This window comes from Gymnoscopelus braueri (assembly GCF_963280865.1).
Source record: "Gymnoscopelus braueri genome assembly, chromosome: 11".
NCBI lineage: Eukaryota > Metazoa > Chordata > Actinopteri > Myctophiformes > Myctophidae > Gymnoscopelus > Gymnoscopelus braueri.
In genome coordinates, this window is record NC_137613.1 from 46,106,231 (window position 1) to 46,124,749 (window position 18,519).

The 18,519-nt window shown below is 41.4% G+C and overlaps 2 protein-coding genes and 1 long non-coding RNA gene across 3 annotated transcripts; 1 reads left to right on the top strand and 2 right to left on the bottom strand.

Annotated features, from left to right (window-relative positions):
• The first annotated feature begins 5,039 nt into the window (after nt 1-5,039).
• cUnh6orf62 (chromosome Un C6orf62 homolog) lies at nt 5,040-12,288 on the top strand. The gene is made up of 5 exons (XM_080442003.1): nt 5,040-6,808; nt 6,984-7,160; nt 8,328-8,453; nt 10,282-10,416; nt 11,900-12,288. Exons 1-5 carry the CDS (start codon nt 6,680-6,682, stop codon nt 12,023-12,025), a joined length of 693 nt encoding a protein of 230 aa, XP_080298129.1. The 5' UTR covers nt 5,040-6,679; the 3' UTR covers nt 12,026-12,288.
• On the bottom strand, nt 8,962-10,265 carry LOC308095079. Its single transcript, XR_013934028.1, has 2 exons — nt 9,717-10,265; nt 8,962-9,677 (listed from the first exon to the last, which is right to left on the bottom strand). It is a non-coding gene; the product is annotated as an uncharacterized lncRNA (long non-coding RNA).
• Nucleotides 12,289-13,813: 1,525 nt separating the features above from the next.
• acot13 (acyl-CoA thioesterase 13) lies at nt 13,814-17,817 on the bottom strand. The gene is made up of 3 exons (XM_080442004.1): nt 17,667-17,817; nt 15,948-16,132; nt 13,814-15,292 (listed from the first exon to the last, which is right to left on the bottom strand). Exons 1-3 carry the CDS (start codon nt 17,748-17,750, stop codon nt 15,133-15,135), a joined length of 429 nt encoding a protein of 142 aa, XP_080298130.1. The 5' UTR covers nt 17,751-17,817; the 3' UTR covers nt 13,814-15,132.
• Between the last annotated feature and the right edge of the window lie 702 nt (nt 17,818-18,519).

Below are 18,519 nucleotides of genomic sequence, written 5' to 3' on the forward strand. Positions count from 1 at the left end.
ATGTACTTTCCACCAATGAAAAGAACATACAGTATAATAATGGCACGTCTTGAGCGGATGAGAGACCTGATGGATGGTCAAAGGTCCTGACAGCTGCACTGAGATGGGCAGAGTAGGCCTGTTAATGCAGATGGATTATAAGGACCTTTTATGTCTCTAATAAAGGAAGTAATTCCTTCCTTACCCTCAGGCTATTCAGATCAAGACAGGCATACAGGGAAATGAGCAATATAAAATGCTTTGAGTGAATGGAATAATGTGACTAAAATAATGGCACTCCCGTTGCACAGTAGGCTACATGTACTCAAGTTCTGTACTTTTTTTTAGGTACAGTATTTTTTTTTTACTGGAGTATTTCAAGTTTTCAATACTTTTACTTCTACTCTACTACATCTGAGACACATTTTTGTTACTAGTTACTTTAGTTACTAGTTACTTTGTAGATTTTAATTATTATTATAAAAAATACATTAACCACTTCAGCCCTATTTAAACTTCTACAAGCTCACAACTTGCTATTCTCAAAATATTTCATACCTATGATACCTTGTGAAACGGGACATTGTGCATAATTAGTACTTTTTGGTACTTAAAGTACATTTTGATTACCAGACTTTTATTTGCGAGTTTCTACATTACAGTATTGACACTTTTACTTAAGGAAAGAAATGTACTTTTTCCACGACTCGGCACTCCTACATACAGTATATGATATGGTAGATCAGTCTGATGTGTTCTTCACATGCTCGCTGTTTTGTTTTTTGTCATGGCCTCCAGTTCCCACCTGATGTCATGTGGTAGTCCGGACTGCTCCAGACCGTACTGGATAACTGCCAATTTGCATAATGTCTGCAGACTAGGGCTTAAGTCTAAGATGTACAGGTCATCCGGTGTGTAACACCCTCCAAAGAGGGTGATACGATCTCCCACCATGCAACAGCACATGTTGGACATTGCACACGGGCCACTCCCTTTGGGCACAACCTTCGCCCAGGAGAAGATCCCGGGATTCAATTTCCACAAATCCGTGAAGTCCTGGTCAACCTTGTCGCCACCGAATATGTACAGCTCTCCATCGTAGGCAAAGGCTGAATGACCCATGCGTTCCTCTGGATGAAGCCGTGCAGAAGGTGTGCTCAGCCAGCAGTTGGTCTCCGTGTCGAACACTCTGATGTCGTTGTAGTGGTCCCACCGGCCCCCCCAGCCCCCAAATACAAACATCTTTGTCCCGATGATGGTGGCAGAGTGACACGATGAAGCAGGCGGCGGAATGCCTTTGGTGTTGATTAGAGACCAGACCATTGTGGCGGTGTCCAACTTGTAGACGTCATTAGTGTATACGTTCAGCTCGTTGCATCCTCCACAGATATACACGACCTTCCCCAAGACACAGGCCGTGTGGTCGTCCCTTGCTTCCGGAACACTCCCGTAAATCTTTGGATTGAACCATCTGTGGGTGTCGACGTCGAATGTGTAAAGCTCGCTGCTGTACATCCACGGGCTAGAATGTCCCCCCCAGATGTAGACGATATCGTCTATCAGCACAGCTGTGTGGCCGCAGCGCATGGGGGGAACCTCAAGGGGAAGCTCTCCTCTTCCAGTTATCACCGGCGGGGGCAGTTTCATCCAGCGTAAAGACACTGTATTGAAGATGTGCACTTCAATCTGACCCTTTGCTTTGTAGGACCCTCCGAAGTAGTAGACTTGGCCTCCGACTGCTACAGCAGCACCGGAGCGGAACCCCTTTGGTGCGTCTTTCAAATGCACCGTCCAGCGAAACATTTCACAAAACAGCACCAACTGGGATCAAATTGGATTCCTGGAGTAAAGAAACTTGAGAAAAAGAGCGCTCCGGCGTTCAAGATTTGTGAAGAGGTATTAGAAGTGGTCTGTGGTTCCAAGAGGGTGGAAAAATCCATACAAAAACAAAAAAAGAATCCATGGCACTTGATTTAATGTAAGGCTTAGTTCATAATTGAACAAGTAAAATAATTGCCAACATGTTTCGGCCCAAAGGTGGCCTTCATTAGGGCAGACACGAGGAATCCTGGAGTGTTGCTCTCTAAAAGAATGGTGTTTTTCTGTGCTCGAGTAGCTACCACTCATAATTAATATAATGGCACAAACATCCGGCTAAGCTTGACCAGTCCATGAAGTGGATGGGAGGGGTTGGCCAACCAGGGAGGCCGATGCCTGTGTATGCCTGGGCAAATCAGGGAAGCCCTTGCCTGATTATGTCCCTATCAGTGGTGGAAAAAGTACTCTGATTTTAGTAAGAGTATCAATACCACAATATAGAAATTCTCTGTTGTTACAAATAAAAGGCCTGTATTCAAACTTTTACTTGAGTAAAAGTACAAAAGTATTGGCACCAAATATATACTTACAAAATTGTGCTTACTAATTATCTAAATCTAAAAAGTAACTTTGTATTGTAATTGTAGTGGAGTACAAAGTACACTATTTACCTTTGAGATGTAATGGAGTAGAAGTACAAAGTATAGAAAAGTGGAAGCACTCAAGTAAAGTAAAAGTACCTCAAAATTGTACTTGAGTACAGTACTTGAGTAAATGTACTTAGTTACTTTCCACCACTGCTCCCTATTATGTTAGATCAGGGAAGTCAATGCCTTTTTATCTCCCTATTATGGCAAATTGATGGCCATAGTGACCCCACCAAGGCAGGCTCTGGAACACAGCCGTCCAGATGGTCAATGTGTATAAAGGCCAATGCTATTATTGCAAGGCTTTATATCAATGGTTCTCAAACTTTTTCATGTCAAGGACCACCAAATTGATATTTATTTGGCCACGGACCCCCATCTGAAAATGTTTTGTGCTGATTGTGACGCTATATTAACTACTTTTGCTGGGGACCCCCTGGAACCCCCCCAAGAACCCACTTTGAGAACCAATCATGCTTTTATGGGATGGCTTTATATGGCTAAAATACAAAAATAGACCCCACTTTGAGAACCACTGGTCTAGAAGAGGTTCTGTCTGACTGTGTGTGCTTGTCTGTCGGCTCATCTCACAAACCACTAAACCAATCCACACCAAATCTATTTTGCTGCTGCCAGTAGGCCAAGGAAGTAGGGATTAAAAAAGTGAGTTTGTAGATTTGCTATTTTCAAAGTAGTTTTACAAATTTACCCCAAAAAAGGCTATATTTTGATGTCAATACTTTTGTACTTTCACTCAAGTAAAATGTGTAATACTGGCCTTTTATTTGTAACAGAATAGGCCTATTTCTATAGTAGCCTAGTATTGATACTCTTACTAAAATCTGAGTATTTCTTCTATTTTTACTGTCTGTCTGTCTGTCTGTCTGTCTATCTATCTATCTATCTATCTATCTATCTATCTATCTATCTATCTATAGGCATCAGATTGAAAAATATCACTTGGTGTTTTTGGTTAAAACAACCTGTGTTTTATGAAAAGGTTAAAGCTTTATATTGTGATAGTACTCACTGGTAGGCCTATAGTGTTTGTTCAATAGCGGGGGACTCTCTGTCTCTCCATCTCTTTAATAAACAGAAAACATATTTTCAGGTGGCTTGCCAATTTCATTTCGACATAACCCATTCATCAGCTTGATAGTGTTCCAGTTCAGGTTTTGTCTGCTCGTTTTTTGTTTCATCACTTCCAATTTCCCTTTATCCTGTATGAATTCTCTCCTGATTGGATGAAATTGGTTTCCCAACCTGAACATTTATTTACTGTTCACTAAAGAGCTGGAAAGATCAGATTATAGAGCTATTTAACACTTTAAAGAAAAATACATCAGTACAACTTTACAAAGAGTAGGTACTTGCTATTACAGGCTTTGACCAGTAGGTGGCTCTATGTTGTCCCCCGTCCCATCCCCTTTGTACGCATTTCCCCAAATATTGCCTAAATATGGAGCTGTTAAACGAATTAAATATGTTTTAATGTATCCTGCCTGGATGTGTTTTAATGTACCATTTTAACGGCAGACTTATGTATGGAGGATGGATTTTAAAACCACAATGAATTAAATAAATGGTACGTAATCTGAATTTTGAAATATTCCTCCCCCTTCCTACCTCCCTCTAAAAAGATCAATAAACAATGGGCTATGATTGCTTTTGCTTACCATAAGTATACATGTAAGAACATCATTTATTTTAAAACAATATACAATCAGGGCCTAAAATATGTCAACGACAATTTCAAGAACAATATTGTAAATAACTTCACGTATTGGCTAATAATTCCATAAAATCAAAGTTCTACCTAAAATGAATGTATAATTGTGCATTCAAATGGACGAAGAGGACTTCCGGGAACTATTTAATGGTCATATTATGAATAATGTGAGATTGGATTGGAGCACAGTGAAATCTTCTGTTGAAGTGACTCTCTTCATTGGAGTTTTATTTTGTATTATTTTGTATTCACAAAAGAACACAGTACAAACTCAATATGCAATTGATAGAACAAAACAAGAGCCAGGAGCAGTATGCTATCAAAAATATGGTAACATGCAGAAGCTAGTAAGTGATTGATTTCAATAGCTTTTTGTAAGTCAGATTATTATGCATTTTCATATTTTGTTCAAGCAAAACATCAAAATAAGATTTTTACTGCTACATTTACGAATGGCACTTCTCTTTCAAACCATTATGAAATGTATTATACATTTATATTACATAATATTTGAAATGCATGATTATTATTATTCTGTGAAGGTATTCTAAAAACAAACAAACAAATAACTTTGTTATATTATATATTATATAATATTTCCGTATCCGGTAAAAAAAAAAAAAACACCGGATATGCTACATGCAAAGCGAATTGGTCCCAAAAGCATGCCCAAAAGTGCCTGATGTACAGGTCACTCCTACGACGGTGTCGCGCGGCGCAAAAGATAGCAGATCTAAAAGCTCACGAGGCGTGGCGAACGCGACGCGGTGTGAGCTTGTAGATCTACTATCACCCCGTTGTTTTCCCCCCCGCGTGGTCACGTGGTGCGCGTGTCGTCATATCTTTTGTAGCCGTGTGTTTCGTCGCGGCCATTTTGGGGGCAGGTTCGTTCAGCCGTCGAGCAGCTCGCTCTCCTATAATTACCCACCGTGAAATAGGGACAAAAACAAACGACGCAGACAAAGAAACGACGGGACAAATACAGATAAATAACAGCAGAGCAGTGAAGATGGGTCCGCCGGGAGACAGAACTCAGCGCTTGTGTGATGAAAGAACGGAGGACTGCGGCTGGATGCTCACTTTATCTTGACATGGCGAGCACGACGTTGTGACGACGGAAGAAAAAGAAGAAGGAAAAAAAAAACGACGAAGAGGAGAAGAAAAACAACAACGACGAAAAACTGCATAGAACAACGCATTTCATTGTTACCGTTCAAATCCCCTCTTTTCCCCCATCGTCGTGCTGTTGTTCGGTCCTGTTGTTATTATTATTATAATAATATAGGCAACACTGGACCGAGGGGGGGGCTTCGGTTCCATGTGGCAGAAGAATTGTGTCAGAATGCTGACGACGAAGTGGAAACGGTCGACCGATTAATCGTGTAACGTCGGGTCCGACTAACTGACCAAACCGTGTAGTGTAACGGGTTTGACCAACCGTACGTGTAGCAGCGTGGTGGTGGTAGTCCCGGCCCTTACACACACACTAACACACACGTACGGCCCCGCAGACCCAGAGGCCAGGACGGAACCATGAACCAGCCGTAAACGATGTGAAAACGAAACAAGAAAGGCGTCTTTTTTCAAAGATGACTACGCGTTTAAGCTAGGCCTGCCAGTTAACTGTCAAACCGACAGAAAGATAAGATGTAGCTAGTCGACTCGGTTTGTTCACTAACTAGCTAGTGTTGGAGAATGTGTTGCGTAGATTAGCTCGAGGGAGGGGTGTTAGCTAGTCTAAGAATAGACTGTTTGACACGATGACAAACGACGACAACCGTAGGCCCCTTGAATGGCGCTGAGCAGAAACGAAAATACCAGAAATGTCAAGTTATTTCGGTGTTACCCGATGCCAACCTCTCCTGGCATCTGCGTTTACCTGCTGCCATGTTTGTCTCCTAACCCCCAATCCGTCTGTAATAATACTTATACAAACACTTTAAATAGCCACAAAACCACAGCCATGTATCAGAGACTCTGAGATGACCACCCCTACAACTATAGGAGATTTGTCTGCTTGCTAGATTTTGTAGTCTTCAATTTCACTAGCAACGTATATATATATATAGTGTTGGTATGGGTTTTGGTAGTATCAGCCCCTTTGCTGTCAACCAAGAATAAGTGCATTTAATTTGATTTGCCCTTTTTAATTTGAAAATTTAATGTTTTAAAATCTAGGGATTGTTGAATAAGAAGTTAATTTGGCCCTCATTGAAAAGTCATGTCTTAAACGTGCATCCTTGAGTTCTCAATAAGGAAATGTAGTCTTATGCTGATAAGCGTCCCCCCTCCCAATATAGTCCCTTTACAAATCTGAAAATGACTTAGATTGGTTTTGGATTTCTTTCCTTTTTCACTTGGTAGTTAGCGGGTATTTTGAAGAGCTAGTATAGAGTTGTTTGACGTATAATTTCTGCAAAGGGTAGCTAGCTACACCTCTTTGAGAGAGTGAGTGTATAGCCAAAATATTCTGTACAAGCGAGGGCACTACCATCAAAATCTAACCATGGGGGACCCAACCTCACGAAGAAACCAAACAAGGAATCGCCTTCGTGCTCAGCTTCGGAAGAAAAGGGAATCTTTGGCTGACCAGTTTGACTTCAAGATCTATATAGCCTTCGTGTTCAAAGAGAAGGTTAGCATTCATAATACTGGGATCTTATCCATGGTACAATTTCATGTGAGGGTGTTGGCCTTGATTTCATCTCTTGCATCTTCTCGTGACATACTTAAATTGTTGTGTAATATCAACTCTTATGGCAGTGTCACTCAATGACGGAATGGTTTGTCTTTGTTGTTTGTCCTCACAGAAAAAGAAGTCTGCACTGTTTGAGGTAGCTGAAGTGGTGCCAGTGATGACCAACAACTACGAAGAAAACATCCTCAGAGGTGTACGGGATTCCAGCTACTCCCTTGAGAGTTCCATAGATCTCCTGCAAAAAGATGTGGTGCAATTGCATGCCCCCAGATACCAGTCAATGCGCAGGGTAAGTCAATGAGCCATGTGTTTAAGATGATGTTCTTTCTAGGCCCCAATGTAGAGAATATTTGCTCTCTGGTGTCACAAGGCAGGTACACACTACACTTATCCTTTTACATATTGTTGCCGTTGGGTAGAAACCTCTTATCTCCATATTGTAATTCTTTTTTTCCCCATAAATTAATGCACTAATTGATCTTACTACTGTGTCACTCAAAAGTAGTAGATCTACAAGCTCGAAACGCGTAGATTTGCTTCTTTTGCTATTTTTGAATTTGAATCCTGAAAAGTAACAGTTTTGGACATTTCCACCCGACAGACGATATCCCTAGGAAAATATCCATTTGTTATAGGCAAATCACAGCGTGTCACTGTAGGTTTAGTGATTCGAGATGATTGATGTAATTGATTTGTTGTCATTCCAGAAATGAATGTCACCTAATGTGACAAATTGAACTGACTACAACAATAACAAATTGAACTGACTACAACAATAACAACACTTAACTCTGACTACTAATATTAACCAAGAACTAACAATATAGAAAGTCCCCAATATACGATAATGACTATAAAGTACCACATCCACCCACAGGGTTTCAGCTCGGCTCATAAAGTTGCACAGCTTGTGCAACTTTGAGTTGACGTAATTTGACTTGGTATGAGTATGCTCCCTTAAAGCTCTAGCTGCTGTTCCAGTTCATAAACGGCATCTCGCCAATATAAGTGTGCATTCCCACTTAAAACTTATGTTTCTATGGGGAGTAAAATTTCTACACAACTCTTTAAGATAGCATTTAGTATTTGTACGTGGCCTTTGTGGTAATTTATGTAGGCATCCTTCATTGCAGTTCACACTTTCACTTTTGATCTTCAGATACAACAGTGTCACAAACAGTGTGCTAAAACAATGTTAAACTGCCCAGAAATCCTCTTTACGTTGGCAGAGGCTTCAGTGATCATCTTAGAAGTAGTGAGCTTTTAGATTGGCCGGTGTGTAACATAGTATAACTCAGACTTGAGACACCCTTTAGAACATAAAAGCAGCAAAGATTGAGAAGCTGCTGCCCTTAAACCTGCCATGCTGTCTTATTTAAATTGTGTGATTAAGGAAGGAAGTTGTGGAATCAACAAGGCGTTACTTAAGTTCTTGTCATCATGTTGTGTCCATCAGGATGTGATCGGTTGCACACAGGAGATGGACTTCATTCTTTGGCCACGCAATGACATTGAGAAGATCGTCTGTCTCCTGTTCTCCAGATGGAAAGGGGCCGATGACGAACCCTTCAGGCCTGTTCAGGTTAGAACGTTTCACCATGCTAGATTAGTATCAACACTGGGAATGCAACAGTAAAGGTCCTTACACACCGGGGCGATTTTTTCGTGCGAATAATACGCTTTTTTAAAAAACCTTATAAAGTCAATGCAAGCGTACATGGCGCGAAAAAGCGGAAAAGCGAAGCGAAAAAGCGTCTTTTAATTATTCGGAACGAGTCCGAATTTTGCATATATTCGCCACATTCGCCGGTGTGTAAGGACCTTAAGTCTGCTGAAGTCTTATCATTGTATCCACGGTCTTGTGTGGCGAAAATAGCCGATCTACAAGCTCAGAGCTGCTATTTTTAGAACATTTGGGAAAATCGGCTATGCCAAAAATAGGGACGCCAGGTAGAAAGTGATCATTATAGTGACAAATGGGTATCGCAGCGTTAAAAGTACTCACCCACTGCTGGACCCTGGGGTTCATTTCCTCCAATTGGCCATGTTCATGGGTGAAAAGGCGGCAGGGGTTTCTGGTGTTTTTGTCACTGCACTCGTAGTCTCGCGAGCCAGACAGTTGCCTCCCACAATTCTCAAATGCTTCCTTCATACAGTCTGGAGCACGGAAGCGGAAATTATCAGAGGATAAAGCGGATGTGACGCCCCTCTGTTTCCTCTTTACAGTCCTGCAATCTTTTCCTAATATACATTTTAAAAAAAATCAGCTTATCAGAAATGGAAGTTCTAAAATAAAATGTAAATATATTTTAAAATAGCATTTTTGTGAACGAAAATGACGAAAAATGAAAATGACTTCGTTCTCTGCTTTCGGGACGTGTAGTTCCAGACTCTATATAGCATTCAGAGATTATGGAATAGTTGTCTGGCTGCGCCAGACTTCTGCAGACGTGACTCCCACAGGCCGGTCGGGGCACTTGTTCCGCGAGCAGTGGAACTGGCAGGGATAGCGTGTTCCTCCTGGTGAAACTCTTCACTGTCATGTGAAAAGAAGCGGCTGTTGACTCCATGTGTATCGTGTGGTTCTCAAACCTTTTCATGTCAATGAATTACATATTAGCTCGCAGACCCCCATTTGAAAAGATATGCAAGGGACCCCCAGTAAGAGAATGATTGTTTTACGGCTATTATAGCAGTGATTCAATTTCAAGGAGACCCACTTTAATATGCATTAGTCCATGGACCCCCATTTTTGTTCCTCCCAATCTACACCGTAAAATCCCCAATGTCATCAATGTTAATTTAACTCCTGAGCGTGTGCAAATGGAACCAAATGGACCCTCACGGACCCCTGGGGGTCTTTGGGCCCACCATGAGAACCACTGGTCTACACCCTCCCCAAGACCAACTGTGGGGGATAGCAGAGACAGGGGCTGTAAAGTATAGTTTATTGTTCCAGGAGAATTGGCATAACGATTGATGCCCAATTTATGCACTGTCGTAACAGCCGCCATGACGCTTTGTGATCTTGTAGATTGGCACATTTTGGCACACAGCACCATTATATGACAAAGTAAAAACCGGGCTTAAGTTGGGGGAATTGGTTGATGTGTTTATTTTCCTTGCTGCTAATTCTACTGGACTTTTATTGTCCTTGTGGGGAAATATGCTTTGGACTGTACATCCTGCAGTTAAAAAATAAAACGCATACAATACTTTCATACACATACCACACTTCAAATATACACATAAACACACCTGCTGACGATGATGACATTGCACTGCCCTCATGCCCCACATACTGTATTGTGCAACTCTTATACATTCAATATAGCAGAAGTGGTGACATGTTGGCATATCCTGTAACGTCTATGTGGATGTAGTAAATGAAACTTCCTCTGCATTAACAGGCCAAGTTTGAATTTCATCACGGAGATTACGAGAAGCAGTTCATGCACGCTGTCGGCCGCAAGGACAAGGCTGGACTGGTGCTGAACAACCCCGCCCAGTCTGTATTCCTCTTCATGAATAGACAGCACTTACAGGTGAGTCTGACACCAGCATTATGGATAGACAACTGAGGTTGTGCTGTAGACTGCTTGATCACTTAAACTTAACCCAGGGGTCTATAATTGGTCCACTCCTTTTTTTTCTCCCCTCTACACAAATCTCTTTGCCGAAAACAGCCGATCTACAAGCTCTCAATGTGTAGTGGCTAGTTGAGCTTGTAGATCTGCTACTTTCACAGAATGTTTGCCTATTTTCGCAGAAGGTTTGCATATCAACATGCCCATAATGGGGTTTGCTAGGGTTCATGTGGTTTAAGTATCCCTCCGGTATTGGTCAGCCTTTGCTTTTAGCTGTTTAGTGATCCCAGAGGAACCATAGACCATTTAAGCACAACATTAACATTCTACGTTTTTGGCGAAATATGGCACATGATTAATCCCGGTGACACGGCTATGTTTCGGAACTACAGACTTAATTATTTGTATACAAACATTGAGACTGTGCACATGCACAGTTGCACACAGGTTGCGCTCATCTTGTTTCACTCAACGTCGCGTCAACGAGGTCCCCCTGCGAGTCTAAGCCAATCACAGCGATTGGGAGTGGGGTTTCGAGAACAACTGGTTTGGGAATCGCACATGGGAAACCAAGGAGTATACAGTATATTAAAGGAGACGTCACAGTACACTAAGACTTCTCCCTTCGCAATGGCAGGCAAACTGCAGCCGAAGGTTTGATGAAATGCATTTCTACACGTAACTTCTTCTCCATTGCGTCTTATGAACGGTCAGTCAGGCTCTTTTGCAACCTGCCTGCATGATGTCCGTGTGATGGCGTCTTATAAGGGGACTATTTCTTTGTGTTCTGTTCCATCTGGCTCCTCCTGGTGACTGAGGGCAGGCCCAGTGTCATGACCAGGCAAAAGCCAGAACCCTCCCCCTCAAGTGAATGTTGTGCCCCATCAGTTACAATGCTGCATAAAATCATTTTCATTTACTGTGTAATTTTTTTAGATTTTTTTTCTCCATTTCTTTTTTTTCTGCCAATACACGTAGCTGTGGCAAATTGGTCAAATGAGAACTGACACTGCTTAATCTTTTTGGTGCATGGCTTTGGTACCATCACCCAGAGGGCCAGCCACGCTCTCATTGGCTAGTTGTTCTACTGTTTTGGATTCGAGTTGTATTTTATAGGTGAAGTTGTAGGAGAGTTATGTTTCACCTGGTTGCCAACTTGCCATAGCATCGTTCAGGCAGAAATGGAACATAAAATTGCATATAGGGGAGCTTAAGCTTGTTATTTTATATTTCATAATATGACTGTCAAGCAAAAGTGGTGAAAATAGCCACTAGCTCATAACTCATCCTATCGACACACTGAGCTTGTAGATCTGCTTTTCTGTTTGGGCTATAATATCATGCCCAAATCCTAAACCATAATGCTTGCCCCTCAAAACAAGTAAGCTTTAACCTCAATTAGTTTTTATGTTTAATATTTTGTGTTTTATGGCTCTTTCAGACTCCTAAAACCAAGGCAACCGTGTTCAAGTTGTGCAGCCTCTGCCTGTACTTGCCCCAGGACCAGCTGACCTGCTGGGGTGTGGGAGACATCGAGGACCACCTCCGCCCATACATGCCTGACTAGGACACCCACTCTGAACCCTCCTCTCTCCCCACGTATACCTAAAACTACTGAATCAACCTGATCTAGTTCTCACCGCCCCCATTTTTCCATCCAATAGTATTGAACTTGTGCTTGGATCTGTCCTATTTGTCACCCACTCCTTCCTTTTTGTTTGTTTTTAGTTTTTTCCTCCCCGACCTGAAGCCGATTCAGTTCCTTTTGTTTTTTTGCCTTCATCACCCTACCGTACATCCCATCCTGTGGATTGGTCGCCCCCTCCTCCCCTTTTATTTTTTGTTCAACCCTCAACACTCACCCCTGTTCAACCCCACCCTTCTCGCTCATCCACTTTTTATTTGAACCTGCACGTTGGTTTTTGAGTGGTTGTTTGTTCTCTTGGGAGCCATACTGTCAACAACACCTGTCACCGAAGGAACTCTTTTATGTTGTCACAAAACAGGAACAAAAAAAACACACAAAACACAGGTCTTCACGGAGGTCCTCAGTCGGACATGTTTGATAATCCTTGCTGTCAATACAAAAGGATTGAAAAAGCTTGTTTGTGATGTAAAGATACCTGGGGGGATTTCTAGAACAACCTTTACACAATCTTTTGACCAAGGACAGGCACGAATGGGTGTTTAAAACTCCTGTATAGACAAAGATAACAAGATGAACAATATTTGTCAAAGTCATTTGGTGTAGGTATTGCTTCTCTTTTTGAACCTGTTAGGTTTTTGTTTTGTTTTGGCTGGACAGTTTGTTTAACTTTCAGGTGTCATTTGCTTTTTCTCTAAACATGCTAGGCAGTAGAGCCTGACTGATGCCAGATTTTTGGGTCCGATCCGGATTTTGGACAGTGCCCACCGGTTACCGAAACGGTATTTTGTCAAAAAGTGCAAACTCTCGAATCAATTTGAAAAACTGATTTGTGATTTAACTTCTAAACCAAAATTTTAAAAACTGTTTTTTGATTGATTAAAAAAAGTAAACAAACTGAACTTTATTTTATTTAACCTTTTTTTACTAGCCGATCTTCAATTTCGCAATGTGATGCGTTGTGAGCTTGTAGATCGGCTGTTTTGAAAATCTTTGAAATCTATAGCCTATAACTATTGCGACACATGGCATAGTCACTGAAAAAGTCAAATAATGGCCGATATATATCAGTCGGGCTCTACGGGCAGACCTTTGGTCAAATCAGAATTGGAAGGTGTGACAGATGCAGACAGTTGAAACATGTTCGGTTTAGTTGCTCATGGTTATTGTCACATGCAAGCCATTCATGCACTATTGATTTAAGCTACTGAAAGTGATGTTTTATGTTTTTGGGGAGTGTGGGTTATTGGTTAACTAAATGCTGAGGAACTAATGTTTAAATATAATGTACCTAACAGGAAAGTTTAACAGATTTGTAATTTGACTGACTAAAAAAAAGAAATAATTTGCTGCAGTGCTTATGAAAATTTAAATTCTTCTTTGCAAGCTTGCTTTTCAAAGAATCCGAAGCACAGATGAGTACATAATTTAGCTCCATGTTGATTCATTATGTTACATAGAAAGGGGTTAGGGTGGGTCATTTGTTTTTGCTTTTTTCTGCAATGATTCTCAAATCAACACTGCTGAACATATCCCAATACAATGCAAAATTTGAAAGCATAACTATTGTCTTTTTTTTATTGCATGTATGTTTTGTTGAGCTTGTGAATCCAGTAGCATGTTGCCGACGATTCAAAGAATGAATTTATTGGTCACAAATGTAAATCATTTCAAAACAATTTACAACAGCCTTGATTGCGACAGTGAGGTGGTGACTTGTTAAAGCTACAATCTACGTGTCATGTCCTCTCAGTTATACAGCTTATTTGGTTACTTAAAGTGGATACATGCTCATGAGGTAATGCACTCTATGCACAGCAGCCATATTGGAAAGAAATTGGGCTTCTTCCTTACGTCCTTCACAGATGCCCAATTTCTATGATTGTAATGAAGGCTCTGTTCCAGTTATTGTAGCGCAGTGGTTCTCAAACTTTAATTTCAAGTACCTCAATAACTGTGTACAAATGGATCCCAAATGTTCCATTTGTACTCTCAGGAGTTACACATCCGTGAAGGGCCATTTGGAACCATGAGGGTACCTGGACCATACTTTGGGACCCACTGTTGTAGCAGTGTTTCTAGTGAGCCAACATGCACAATATCGGCACCCTGAGACTGTTTGACCAGAATGGAACAGAGCCTTAATTAGTCTAAGTGGTAAGACCTGTGAAGTAAGGAAGAGGCCCAATTTCTTTTCCATATGGCTGCTGTGCATGGAGCCTATTACGAGTGTAACACCCAGAATTTGAGCCCATGTCACCTGTGTGGGGAAACCAAACAATATCTACCTCAAGAGGGAATCAACCCTTGGGCTTCTTCAGGCAGTACTACCTGTCAACCAGTAGGTGTCCTACTGACACCAAGGTCTTCAGTAGTAAAGTCAGGAGACCACCTCCCAACAGCTGCAGATTAACTAGTTCCAGTATATTGTATTAACATACTCTACCATACAGATTGGTTAACGTAACCTTTTATTCATTTAAATACGCTCTGGATTGCAGCTTTAATAGTCATGGAGTAGTGTAGGATTGTGGCACAAACATAGATCACTGACAGAGTTCAAGCCATAAAGTGTTTTACAGTGGACTTAACACCATTTTGTTGCTGTCGGGAAGAAACCTTGTATCTCCACACACCCACACAAACAAAATAATGCCCTCATCCACAGGAGTGTTGCACAAAGGTTGTGGAAATAGACAATCCGCAAGTATGCATTGTGAGGCATTGCTTAGGATTGAGCCTGTAGGTGTCTATTTTCACTTTTGAAAATATGTGAGAGTGGTTAAGTCTGTGTGGGTTTTATAAATGTTGAACTAATGGAAATTAACAAGAGCGTGTGACTAAATAATTACATGATTTTTTTTTTACATTTCCTGAAAAGTAAGTTTTGGACATACAAGGTTTCCCCCCGACAGTGACGATTTACATGTTGACTCAGTACATTTTAACAGCAGCAATCACACCGTCTGACTGTCATAAGGTCCAGGGGAAACACACAAAGCACCTTGGAAGCGGATAAACGCCATTGTTTAGCCGCTTCCAAGGTGCTTTGTGTGTCTCCCCTGTGCAAGGAGCTTCCCCGTGGCCTTGTTGGTGAGGTCTACAGTTGCAAACGCCAAGGTCCGGCCCTGCTTCAGAACCTGTGCGGTGATAAGTACATCTTCTCCTATCTTGGCAGCGTTCATGTACCTGGAAAGACGAGAACATTTCCCACTTTCTGTTAACCAGTCAGTGAGGTTGCACTTCAATCTTGACCTTATCACCCAGTGCCAGACAGTGAAAACCACCACACTGGTTTTCCAGAAGGTGGCATAACCATTTCTTGTTTTGCTTCAGTTTCCCATAGATTCATTCGATTGGCTCCGCAGCCGATTTGAACCAGAAAAGCACCCTCATATGTAGCTCCAGTTCAAATCTGCTGCAAAGCCAATCAAATGAAGCTAGGAAACTGAACCCGAACAAGAGACGGGTATGCCACCTCCTGAACACCTGGGGTTACAGTTATGCACAGAGCCTAGGCTATTACCTATTATAGGCCGCTAATTAGAACAGCACAAGCATAGAATAAGTCAATAATATAATAACACCCGACATACGCATGTGTCAATAATTTAATATGAATAATAAAGATAAGACTAATTCTGACTATCTGGGAAGGACATGATTTATGCACAGCCAACAAAAATGGTTAATAATGTTTGTTTTCTGATTAACGCGATCACATCAACAGCATGCTCTGATCATCACCTGGTAAATCAAAACGAGCTGGTTGCCCTCTCCTCCCCTGCCTGCACTAAGGAATACGATTTGTGTGAAATTGAACGGGACATGACGTCACACTCACGTGATGTTCATGTCCACGCTGACCCCCGGAGACCCCCTCTCGCTGTACATGATGGCGGCGGTGGAGATCACGTCCACCAGAGTGGCCGTCAGGCCTCCGTGCAGCGTCCCTCCTCGGTTGGTGTGTTCCTCCTGTACGGTCATCTGACACACCACTTTACCAGGACTGGCTGCAATCACGTCCACCTGAATGACACACATTAATTAAACACTTTCAACCTTGACGTCACTATTTTTGGGCTTATCATTATTACCCAACAAAATAGTAAAAACAGCACATCGTTGCCATATTTTAACTTTTTGTGTTTTGTTTTTTTGCTGTGCTTGACAAAGCATACAATAGGGCTTAACAACTATGGGTCCCCATTCTGGGCATGGCATAACAGTAGTTCTCAACCTGTGGGTCGGGACCCCCAGGAGAGTCGCCACATGATTATTTTAAAAAAAAACTACTTAACCAATTAATACCGTGAAAGCACCTGTGTCATTTTAGATTTTAGCATTGGTTATTCAAAAATAGCAGATCTGAAATTAAATGTGTGCGTTGCATAGAATGGGTAATATTTCTGACAGACATCCACACTTTGTCAGACCTACACAGACCCATGTGCATTACATTGGAGGGGGAGACACACACATTATGAGTTATGACAGGGACATGTACAGTGGCACAACACCTGTTGATAACAGGTTAGCCTAGACATGTTCTGCCTGTTCTGCAAATCATATTCCATTGATGTGTGTGTGTGTGTGTGTGTGTGTGTGTGTGTGTGTGTGTGTGTGTGTGTGTGTGTGTGTGTGTGTGTGTGTGTGTGTGTGTGTGTGTGTGTGTTTCCATCATTCCACTCCATGGGCCAAAACTATGTCATTTAAACCCCAAAAATACCAACAATGAATCATGAAAAAATCTCCTCAATGATGTATATTTAGCAAAGTTTCAAGGGATAATGTGCAGTGGTAGAAAGTAACTAAAGTACATTTGCTGAGTTACTATACTTAAGTAAAAACGTTGAGGTACTTTTACTTTACTGGAGTATTTCCAAATTCCAGTACTTTCACTTTTACTCCACCACAATTAATTGAAAACTTTAGTTACTAGTTACGTGTTGCTTTTGATCGGCTATTTCAAATGCTTTTTTATACATTTTGAACACTTGTGAATGGGATTCTGCATAAAGAGTAGGCTACTTTCGACTTTTGGTATCTCAAGCACATTTTGATACCAATACATTTGTACATTTACCCAAATATATTTTGTATTCCAGACTCTTACTTGTAACAGAGTATTTCTACATTGCAGTATACTTTTTCCACCACTGATAATGTGCAGACACATCAATAGGCCCTATTCACAGCAGCCATATTATAAAGACATTGACAGGTGTTACCAATGATACTAATGAAGGCTCTGTTCCATTCTGGTCAAATAGTGTCAGGGTGCTGATGTTGTGCATGTTGGCCCACTGGAAACACTCTGCTACACCAGTGGGTCTACAGTTGGGGTCCAGGGACCCTCATGGGCTACCAAATGGACCCTTACAGGAGAGTTATGGGGGTCGTGGAAACCACTGTCCTAAACTAAATGGAACAGAGCCTTAGTATCATTGTTAACACATGTGAAGGAACTGGAAGTGATAATATGGCTGCTGTGCATATAGCCTACTACCGGGTCAGGCGATCTGAACATTAGTGGTATTTACTATTTATTGAGTGTTGTTACCTTACTGAGGACTCTGTCGAACCCTGGACTGTCCACCATGGCCCTCATGACCTGTTTTATAGCGTTTAATGACATGGTCACCATGATGATTTCTGATCACTGAGCTTCAATGTCAACTTCTGCCAAAGTTACCTGCTGCTGCTGCTGCTCAGTGTTGCCACGTTTTGTGAGAGAAATAAGCAGCCAGGTCTAGGAACACAAGCCCGATTCTACAAGATCTGCTATTTTTTTTTTAAGATAAGGGGAAAAAACGTAGTAATTATCGAATATTTGTAAAACATTTTAACAACACAAATCTTGCATGGGGGTCCCTGGCACAAAATATTTTCAGATGGGGGTCTGCGGACGAATATACATATTAATGTGGGGGACATAAATGTTTGAGGCATTTTTTTTATATATATAAAAAAGATAAACACTGGTTTAAACAACCTTATGAAACAAGCCCCAAATAAGCAACTACCCTTTAAAAACAAGGCCTAAAAACCGCAACACGCAACTACCAATATTTACAAGCAACTTTACAGAAAAACAAGCCCAAAGTTGCTTATAATAAACGGACATGGCAACATGGGTGCTGCTGCGTTGTTTACGTTTCACACCGGAAGCTGTTGCGTTCGCTAAAACGTCCGGTCAAAACCATAGAGTGGGTAGCCTCGTTCCCAGCCTTACTCATCTGCCAAGAGAAAAAAAAACAAGTACATGTACTCAAGTACTGTACTTAAGTACAATTTTGAGGTAGGCCTGCTTTTACTTTACTGGAGTATTTCCATTTTTTTTCTCATAGAGTTATAATATAATGTATCAGCGTGCAATACACCTCACAACCGATAGGGTCGCGTAGTTGAAAGCA

Bases quoted from the DNA above. Each gene is read 5' to 3' on its own strand.
- acot13 (XM_080442004.1), bottom strand. From the start codon at position 17,750: ATGGTGACCATGTCATTAAACGCTATAAAACAGGTCATGAGGGCCATG. The intron at 16,133-17,666 runs GTAACAACACTC...TGTGTCATTCAG, and splicing joins TCGACAGAGTCCTCAGTAAG to GTGGACGTGATTGCAGCCAG. The intron at 15,293-15,947 runs GTGAGTGTGACG...TCGTCTTTCCAG, and splicing joins AGCGTGGACATGAACATCAC to GTACATGAACGCTGCCAAGA.
- cUnh6orf62 (XM_080442003.1), top strand. From the start codon at position 6,680: ATGGGGGACCCAACCTCACGAAGAAACCAAACAAGGAATCGCCTTCGT. The intron at 7,161-8,327 runs GTAAGTCAATGA...TGTGTCCATCAG, and splicing joins GATACCAGTCAATGCGCAGG to GATGTGATCGGTTGCACACA. The intron at 8,454-10,281 runs GTTAGAACGTTT...CTGCATTAACAG, and splicing joins AACCCTTCAGGCCTGTTCAG to GCCAAGTTTGAATTTCATCA.